The sequence below is a fragment of the Arachis duranensis genome, chromosome 8 (genome assembly GCF_000817695.3).
Source record: "Arachis duranensis cultivar V14167 chromosome 8, aradu.V14167.gnm2.J7QH, whole genome shotgun sequence".
Classification (NCBI taxonomy): domain Eukaryota; kingdom Viridiplantae; phylum Streptophyta; class Magnoliopsida; order Fabales; family Fabaceae; genus Arachis; species Arachis duranensis.
Genome location: NC_029779.3, coordinates 35,482,609 through 35,492,678, shown reverse-complemented (window position 1 = coordinate 35,492,678; position 10,070 = coordinate 35,482,609). Strand labels below are relative to the sequence as shown.

At 28.3% G+C, this 10,070-nt stretch overlaps 2 protein-coding genes across 3 annotated transcripts; both read left to right on the top strand.

Moving 5' to 3' along the window:
• Nucleotides 1-871: 871 nt before the first annotated feature.
• Nucleotides 872-3,084, top strand: LOC107462355 (uncharacterized). 2 transcript variants are annotated; one of them, XM_016080925.3, is made up of 4 exons: nucleotides 872-1,241; nucleotides 1,499-1,691; nucleotides 1,850-1,946; nucleotides 2,704-3,084. In XM_016080925.3, the coding sequence occupies exons 1-4, from the start codon at nucleotides 925-927 to the stop codon at nucleotides 3,021-3,023; spliced, it is 927 nt and encodes a 308-aa protein (XP_015936411.1). In that variant the 5' UTR covers nucleotides 872-924; the 3' UTR covers nucleotides 3,024-3,084. The 2 variants fall into 2 exon arrangements, with proteins under 2 accessions (XP_015936411.1, XP_020985131.1); XM_021129472.2 differs by having other exon boundaries at nucleotides 2,701-3,084.
• A 2,953-nt stretch (nucleotides 3,085-6,037) lies between these two features.
• Nucleotides 6,038-8,278, top strand: LOC107462341 (organelle RRM domain-containing protein 2, mitochondrial). The gene is made up of 4 exons (XM_016080916.3): nucleotides 6,038-6,244; nucleotides 7,091-7,159; nucleotides 7,297-7,400; nucleotides 7,840-8,278. Exons 1-4 carry the CDS (start codon nucleotides 6,094-6,096, stop codon nucleotides 7,924-7,926), a joined length of 411 nt encoding a protein of 136 aa, XP_015936402.2. The 5' UTR covers nucleotides 6,038-6,093; the 3' UTR covers nucleotides 7,927-8,278.
• Nucleotides 8,279-10,070: the final 1,792 nt, after the last annotated feature.

The following is a 10,070-nucleotide window of genomic DNA, read 5'->3' as shown; positions in this document are numbered from 1 at the left end:
GATTTTAGTGTAGAATTAGAAGAGACATTGGAAGTAGGGGCGTTTGTGGTGCGATTTGGATCGGTTTTGAGTTAAAAACTCATCCGATCCGAATACTATGTTTACTTGCGGTTTGAATTGGATGATTTTTTTTAAAAAAATTCGATCCGATCCGATTCAATTTTGAGCGGTTTGGATTGAATTGGATTAGATTTGTGGTTTTGTAAATTAAAAAAATTAAATATATATAACAAGTTTCAATATCAAATTTTAAATAACCAACAATGACATAACAAGTCTTAACAATATCTTAAAAAATCAACGATAACATAACAATAGAAATAAAATTATAGGTTAGTTAAAATAAATAAATAAATTACATTTTGAACATAAAACATCTATTAAATAATAATAATACATGAAAAATATAAAAAGTATAATAAATTGAATGTTACAAGTATAATTGTAAACATAATAATAAAATAATAATATTATAACACGTTGTGTAGTTTTGATTGAATTGGATTGGTTGTAAAAGATAAATTCAAAATTTGATCCAACAATTTACAAAAAAAAATTCAATCAAATTCGAATTAGTACCATTTTAATCGATTTTTAATTTAAATTGAATTAAATGAGCGATTTAATTTGAATAAATTTAATTTGAACTCCTCTAATTGAAAGGGTTCGTGTGGGAAGTTATGTAGACTGTAGAGAACAAAAGCTGAAGACGCGTGGAAATTTCGGAAATTCAAAAGGTTGCACCGTACGGTAACACACTAGTGGAAGATCCAAGAATCTAAAACAGTAAATTATTTTCTTTACTCATGAAGAATTTCATCACAATAAAAACTGATTAAATCTACGGATTCAAAAACCAAGCTCTTTTCTCTCTAAATTCCGAAGCTAACCACCTTCTTGCTTTTTCATTTCACCGTCTTCATCATGGGCGGCGGAGCAGCAATAAGGTCAGCGGCCAAGGTTGCCGGCGGATTCAATGGGTTGTCGTCCCAGGTGGCGGAGCATTCACTGCGCAACGCGGCACGACATGTGCCGGAGGCGCTGTCGTCACCACCACCGCTCCTAGCAATGGCTGGGGACGTGGCGCCAGTTTACTCGTCGGCGCCATGGGATCTTGATGATTGGGTAGTGGCCAATGTTGACAACACTCAGCCGAATGTGGAGAGAGTTGTGTTCGGTACTGTTCCGAGCTTCGAAGAGGCAAAAGCCGCCGCGTCGGAGCTGAAAAGTGCCGTTGAGAAGTGCTCTCTCTGTCTCTCATATAGTTATTGAGTATATGCGTATTTATTTACATAACTACTTAGGCTTCTTCATTTTCTATAATCACAATACTTTTCAATATACAAATACAAAAACATTTTACACTAAAACCAACTACCAAAATTTAGGTGTAAATCCTTGTCTATTTATTTTTATATAAACCTGATGATATAGTTGTTACGAATAATGTAGTACATTATATTAAAATTTATTTAATTATTTATTTTTGGTCCTGAAGGATATACCTGTGTGGGAGTTGTTCTAAATCGGAGTGTTCTTCTCATTCTGGAAGCCAGGCTTCATGGGCGTCTCCTCACATCAATGATAATCATTCTTATATCAACCATGACACTACTATTTCATTCCCTTCTGTCCCAATCAATGCTTTTCATCAGGCATTTCATTTGCTTAGCTCAAATCCCGAGGCACATGTATGTAATCAGTGATTTTTTCTTTTTGTATAACTTTAAACACGACTGACGATCAAGGGCAATGAGGATCTAAATAAAATAAGTATTCTTTGAATCAGTGTTTGTCCTTCATTTGTTGCTAACAATTGAACCTTCACTTGTCTTTTGGCCTTAATCAGAATGTTGTAGCTTCTATTGCTTCTGACTCCAACGTGTGGAATGCTGTCATGCAAAATCCAGCGCTCAAGGATTTTTTCAAATCATCACTCTATGAAGGTAACGTATAATCACACTAATCCCTCCTTCTCTTCCCTTTTAATCTGTCATTTTTAAATACTCTGTGAATTAAAATATTCGTCACTTTAAATTAGTATATTAACAATTATCATATCTAAACATAATTTATATGAAAACAATAAAAATCTATTAGGCCAAAGAACTATAATTCAAACACATAATCTTCTCTCTTTATTTAGAGGTCTAAGTTCGAGTCTCACTCCTAACTTAAAAAAAAACATCTACTAAAAGTTTAAAATATAATTAGAGGTAACATATATTTTCATCTATTTTTGACTTTTAAACTAAGTTTTAATTTTATTTCAAATATCTTATTCGGTTTTATTTAGGATTTTTTTTAATTAAATTTTTTTTAATTATTCATTTTTTTTATTATTATCATCTTTTTTAAGATAATAAAAATAATTGTTATTGTGGTTATTTTAATAGTATCTGTAGTAATTTTCGAGTGAAATTGATAAAAGAAAAGATAATAATAAAAAATAATATTTTTGGAAGAAAAAATATTAACCTTAACTAAAGGATGAAAATAGTATAAAATAAAATATTTATGATAAAACATAATATTTTATATTCTAGAAATGCAATTAAGATTTAGTTCAAATGTTAAAGATAAAATTGTACTTTACCCAAAAAAATAATAACAAATATTGGAAGAAATATTTAATATATTCTGGTACATTTTTTTATGACTAGCTAGGTACATATAATACAAATTATATTTGTGTTGTAGCAGCTGGTGTTGAAGAGGGTTTAACCAATGAGGAAATAGAAAAGTTACCTGATTCTGACTTAGGGAATGCCCTTGTTGATTATATGAGCACCATGTTGAACAAGGCTTCTATCACAGTAGCTGAGATGGTAACCAGCATGTCGAGTTATGTCAAGAACATTTTTAGGCCAATATCTGATGAGAAATCCTGTGATCATGCTTTTGGAATTACCACCACTACAGCAAAAGAAAATAATTTCATGAACCCTACTATGGCCATGGGAGGAACTTTTATGGGATTGGCAATGCTGGTCATGATAGTTGTGTTACTCAAGCGAGCTTAATTAAATCTTTTTTTCTTGACTCAGTGAAAATGGACTGAGTTTTGGATGAAGTTTATTTGTAATAAGGTTAAAGAATTTAAATATTGAAAAGTTTTCTTAATTAAAAAAATATTTTAAAATATAATTATATTTTCCCGTAAATATTTTTTATAGTTTAGCAAAATAAATATAATTTTTTTTCTTTAACATTATATAGATTATTAAAGAAATAAGTTGATATAGTAATAATTTAAGAACAATGCTAGGGACCAGTAATATTTGTGATTGGTAGCCATCAATTAGCCATCAATGATGATTTGATGGTATGAGATTGGTGTGAGATTTCATCCAATGGCTCACATTTCTCTGCTGGTTACATACTGACCAAAATAAAATAAAATTGCTGCCCTACACTTTTCCATCATTTAAATAAACTAATTAGTTGCCATCTTTGATTTAGGCAAAACTGAATAAGTTAGTTAGTTATAATTATTTTCTTTATGAAAGAATAAATTACTAGCAAATTATATATTGTGAATAAATAAGACAATAAGAATTCAAGTTGATATTTATCAACTTCTCATATAATTTAATATAGTTAAATAAGATGATAAGACTCAAGTTAATATTTATTAATTTATCATATAATTTGATAAAAATAAATAAATTGTAATTTGTTTTAATTTGTATAAAATTAATTAATAAAAATTTAAAAAAATTAGTAAAATCTTTTATATATATAATATTTTATGAATTTTCATAATATATAAAAAATAATTTTATCACTTAGTTATACTATTTAAATTTTTGCCAAAATTATTTAATTTAATTCTATCTATTTTTTGTTTACAAGTTTTAGTTATTATTCTGTTCCATCAACTTTAAGTCTTTAATAACTATCCTTAATTTCATAGACTCAGCAATTAAAATTGAATTGAATACAAAATTGAAATATAATATACAAAAGTATACTTTCTTCTATTATCATTTAAATTGAAAAATATAGAATTTTTTATTTAAATAAAGAAATTCCGCATTGTGAAAGTATCTGTCCATAGAGTACTTGTAGAAATTATCTTCGCCCCTTTAATTAACTTTTTATAAATATTAGGGCAAATCACAATAATAAACTAAAGGAGTAAAATTTTACGCAAATTTGCTAAATCAAAATCTACTTTGTAAATTTACCAATACACATTTATATGTAGTTTGAATCAGCCTGATTCGAACTCTATTTCTACATAATTCGAACCAGTTGGGTTCGAATTATACACAAACACATGCACACACTAATTCGAATCATTATACACAAACACACACACCAATTCGAACTAGTTGGGTTCGAATTATACACTTATTAAAAAAATTAATAATTTAAAAATTTAAAAAAATTAATAATTAAAAAAATAAAAAATATATATTTTATTTTATACATTAAAAAAAAGCTAACAAAATATTTAATTACGAGACTTCTTTAAAATATTAATGAGCTATCAATTCAAATTTCATACAATACTCTTTTGTCTATTTTTAATAGTTTATGAATATTTTTTAATAAATTTTTTAAATAAATTTATTTAAATTATACTACAAAAAATATTTGATCCTATGCAAAATAATTTTAAAAAATGGCTTAAAAAATGTTAGGAGTACTATAAAAATTTGTAATATCCTAATGACTTACGACATTAAAGAAATACTCTACATAGTCAATAATAATTTAGAAATTAAAGAAAAATATTTTTATCATGTATTTACCTAAATCACTAGAATATTACAAATTTTTATAATACTCATAACATCTTTTAAGACATTTTTTTAAAATTATTTTGTATAGAATAAAATATTTTTTTAATTGTTTTATATGAAATAAAATATTTTCTTTCATTTCTAAATTATTATTGACTATGTAGAGTATTTTATTTAAAATTTGAGTACATGCATGTATTTACCTAAGTTATTAAAACATTACAAATTTTTTAGTACTCCTAACATTTTTTAAACAATTTTTTTAAATTATTTTGCATAGGATCAAATATTTTTTGTAGTATAATTTAAATAAATTTATTTAAAAAATTTATTAAAAAATATTCATGAACTATTAAAAATGGACAAAAGAGCATTGTATGGAATTCGAATTGATAGCTGATGAGCGGATAATTTATACGTATGGAATTCGAAATAATAGCTCATTAATATTTTAAATAAGTCTCGTAATTAAATATTTTGTTAGCTTTTTTTAATGTATAAAATAAAATATATATTTTTTTAATTTTTAAATTATTAATTTTTTAATAAGTGTATAATTCGAACCAGCATGTAAAATTGGAGTTCGAATCAGAAATTATATATAAATATGCATTAGTAGATTCACAAAGTAGATTTTAATTTTGCAAATTTGTGTAGAAAATTTTTCATATTGACTTATTTGAGTTTTTATCCTAAATATTAGCTAAAACTGGCACCACATTATGATAGACTTTCCAGTTTCCATAAGAACATTAATACCTGTTGAATAAAATAACGGTTTCCTTAGGAATCAATTAGGATGTAGTTAACTAGAGTTAATTAATTAAAAAATAGACCTGTTGTAAAAAAAATTATTATCTTAATTTTTAAATTTTTAAATAAAAAATATAAAGAATTAGCTTGAGTTAGTTTCTGTGGTAATTGACTCTCTAAATTTTTTTATAAAATAATATCAATTTTCATTATCCTAATTTTTAAAATTTTAATATCAGAGATAAAAGAAATTAGTTTAGTTGGCCTATACCGTACTTAATTCCCTAAATTTTTTCAAATCATATAGTGAGCAATCAGAATACGGCTCTTAAACTTGTTTTCATTCTTTCATCAATTTTTGTGGTGTTGGATAAAACGAGTGAATTAAATAAATCAATTTTGAGATTATTATTGATTAAGAAGGTGTTTAGAATACAGTAAAATTATAATTAATTAATTTTAAAATTAAATTCTTTTATTTAAAAATGAATAAAACATAAGAATCTAAAAACATTTTTACTCCCCAACGGCAACAATAACATTGCTTTTCAGCTTAAACCGTAACTACCAAACATCCCAAACCCTGCCAATGGCTTTGAGGGTGGCAGCGGCTACAGCTGCGGCGCAGCCTTCGTCGCGCGGTTTATGGCGGCNNNNCCGTTCTGCTTATCCGCCGTCGACTACTGCCGCAGTGTTTGCTCGACAGGCGGTGGAGCCCAAATCCTCCGTCTTCGTTTCCGGTATGTATAATGTATTACTTCCTCGTTGATTTTGAGCTCAGAAAAATTCAAAAAAGAAAATTAGAATTTCGCCTTTCAACTTTTATTTTCATAAGTTTGTCAATCAGTAATTCAACTCTGCGGCTCTGCTTTGCGAATATGTTTTTTGTATTATATGCCACATGATTATAATGGTTCAATATGCCTAATTGGATTTAGGGTAAATTATACTAACTTCCTTTTCCATGAGATAGGTGATTGGATTCTTTGATTTAGTGTTTAGGAGAGACTAGTGTATAATTTTGCAAATAGAATGGTGTTTGTATGTAATATTGCGTAGCTTGTGTGGAGTTCAGTGTAATTTAGACTAGTGAGGGCTTATAGTTGTACATAGTTATTGTTTTCAGCTATAATATGGGTTTTGCTCGCTGATAATATGATATATGAGTGATGATTGATGAGGAACTAACTAGTAACTTCCAACTAGCAAGTGTTGGCATTTTTGCGCATAATTTTAACCGAAATTGCTAGTTTTTGGACTTTTAGGGTACTTGTTTTCCACTCATTTGATGTTGGAGAAGGATTTTCTAGAAAGGGAACTTAAATATTTCTCATGTGATGCTTAATCCACTCATAATTACTCAGTACTCATTAGTTCTGTTACTTACATTTATGTGTTTTTAAATTTCAAATACCAAGAGAGATCTTCAGCAGAGTTATCGTTTTGAATTTCTTATTATTCATACTTTATCAGTTAAAAATGAGTTGATTTGGGTTATAAAATCTTTATCTGGCCTGCTTGGCTAAATCCTTTTCTCTTTGACAATGTCAAATGTGTTGAATTTCTATGTATCTTTAATTTTCCAGGGCTTAACAAACGGACGACATCCGAACGCCTACTCCAAGAATTTTCTAAGTTTGGCGAAGTTGTTCGCAGTTTGTCCTCTTCTCATCTCTAAGTACTAAGTAGATATAACTTTCATAGTGTTCTGCTTTTAACACTTTGACATCTCTGTTGTTTTTGTTTCAAGGATCTGCATAATTCATAATGGTTTCATCTGTGTTGTTTTCAGCTAGGGTGATGATCGATAGAACAGGTTGTTCTAAAGGGTACGGCTTTGTACAATATGCCACTATAGAAGAGGCTGCAAAGGGCATCGAAAACATGAATGGAAAGGTATGCTGGATTAAGCCTCTATGCTTAAACCTGTGATATATGGGGGGATAATAAAGAATTTGTTGTTGATAACATCGTTGTTGCCTTACTTCAAATGAATGCATGCATATTTCATACAAATTAGGTTCCAATACGACATGTATTCGTGATACTAAGTGCTAATGAATGTGGCAACAGAACAATATCTAGAAGATGAAAAGGTCAAATGTCAACAATGCTTCCATCATTCATGAAAGCTTGGCTTTAGACACTTCCAAAAAACTTTTTGTAATGAGCTTTTTTTTTTTCTAGCTATTTCATGCTGATGTGATCTAGGAGCTAAGTTCCTCTTGTTAATTGTTCTGCTAGGTTGATCTCGCATTTTGCTCTTAATTAGCTCTTTCTTTGTAAGCTTATTTCTCTGGGTGTTTGCTAACTATTGTTTCCCCACTCTATACAGTTTTTGGATGGTTGGGTTATATTTGTAGAGTATGCCAAATCTATCCCAGAATCTAGACAGCAATGTCCCCGGCATCTCCGGCAGTAGAGGTCCGTAATTGGCTAAGACGATAAACAGGCCAAATCGTGGTGGTTTGTATTGGTGCTTCAAATTCTAATTAGAAGCATTAGTTTTTGTAAAAGTTTTAGATTGTTGTAGTTCAATGGTTCTCTTTGGATGGCGTGATGTTTCATAAATTTGATTTGTAATATCATTTGGTTGAGATGAGAGCTTAGCTAAGATGTTTTCATATTTTGTTCTGCTAGTTTTTATATAATCTTATACGCACACACACATGAGAAGAGGAAGAACATACACACACCATTATAACTTATAAGCTGAATCTGTTTCTTATATTAGTGAGGACTTTGTTATTGAATTTTTTATATATTGAACTTATTAGTCTTAAAAATTGTATATTATATTTCAGATGTTGAGTAAGTTTATTCCATCTTTTTTCATACAACAAAACCTTCCATGAACGGATGAACCAATGTATACACAACTTCGATTAGTATCATTATAACCGGCAAAACATTGGATTCTACCTTAACTTTTGTTAACGAGTAATGCATGATGTCTAACATAGGGATGGCAACATGTATTCTACCTGCTGATATTTAACCTGATTCAACTCGGTCGAGTAGAGTTGCTAATCTGATCTGCAACAGGAAGGGTAAGATTTTTGTGTAGGTCAACCCTACTTGATTAACCTATACCCTATATATGTATATGTTATACTTATATAAAAATATGTTTCAAGTGGATATTGAACGAAAGATTTTTTATTAAATGCAAAAAATTCTTAGCTATTAAGAGAAAATCATTAATTGATAATTTAATACTTTTTTTTTGCATAAAAGTTAGATCTATTTTAAATTATTATCAAATTATATAATAATGTTGCATCTTTTTGGTAATTCGCGGATAGAGTCGAATCCCGCAGATTAAAAATGGATAGGGTTAGGGTTGGATCCAAATTTTATCCTATCAATTACCACCCCTAATCTAACAAGAGATGTGTGATTTATATTTAATTTTATTTCATATATTATATAATATATTGTATCAATTTACTTATTTTTATTCAGAAGATGTGGTGAGATCTACATGTGAAAAGTTGTACAATCTATTCGTTAACGAAAGTAGGAGTAAATTACTATTCAGAGATTATTTAAGTTTGACAAACAAACTATACTAAATATAGAAAGATGTATTCAGAAAAAACTTTAAAAATTAAATTTTGACGGGCTTTTTTCAAAATTGTTTTAAAAATATGTGATGATGTATAGAAAATACATGAATACTAGAAGTTCCAGCGTTTTATGCAAAAGTCATTGTGAGAGTAGTAGTAGCTACCAAGAAATGGTTAGCACAAGACAAAAAGCAAAAACTTAGGGTGCCAGCACATAAATCAAATTCAATGCTAGACACATCAAATATTTATGAGGCAAGTACATTACTTGGATTAAGTGATGATTGAACGCTCCCTTTCCATTTAGCAATGTGCCAGCACTATCGTTGTTGCTTTCATATCTAGCTGCATACTTTGAACCCGCCATTCCACGAGTCATTTTCTTAATTTTGTGCTCGAGTGAAACGGCTACGTGAAGTTGTCATGAGCCCTTGATTTAACACATAAAATACAACATAACAACAACAACATGGTAGATGGAATCTTTCGTGTGAAAATTTTCTGTTGAAATTTCTTGCATAATCTGTATTAGATCTTCTTCATTAATACTCACTTTTGTTTTTTATTTAGTCAGCTTAAATAAACAATTTAATTAAATTCTTTTGAAAAATAAGTTTATTTAAAAATTTTTAAACAAAAATGTTTATTTTAAAAGGATAGTGATAAAAAAAATTTTATTATAAAAAGTTACTATTTTTAACTTTTTCATAAGCATTTTAAATATTGTACTAAACATTAATGTTATAAAGTCGCCAAAAAAAATAAAAAAAAGTCACAAAAAAAACATTAATGTTATAACCTTTTAAAATTTAAAAATTAAAAAAATTTATTTATGAACCTATTCAAACTTATTAGTGCATGAGAATTACTAAGAGAATAAGTTATTTTTGCAACAAAAAATCTAACCATTTTTTTTCTTCTTATAACACTTTCTCCTTTTTCTTTTTCAACTAAAACTTTAATTATCAAATTTTAAAGTGTAAACTACTATTTTTAT

Coding starts and splice junctions, on each gene's coding strand:
- LOC107462355 (XM_021129472.2), top strand. CDS start 925: ATGGGCGGCGGAGCAGCAATAAGGTCAGCGGCCAAGGTTGCCGGCGGA. Junction 1,242..1,498: donor CTGAAAAGTGCCGTTGAGAA/GTGCTCTCTCTG, acceptor TTGGTCCTGAAG/GATATACCTGTGTGGGAGTT. Junction 1,947..2,700: donor CAAATCATCACTCTATGAAG/GTAACGTATAAT, acceptor TTTGTGTTGTAG/CAGCTGGTGTTGAAGAGGGT.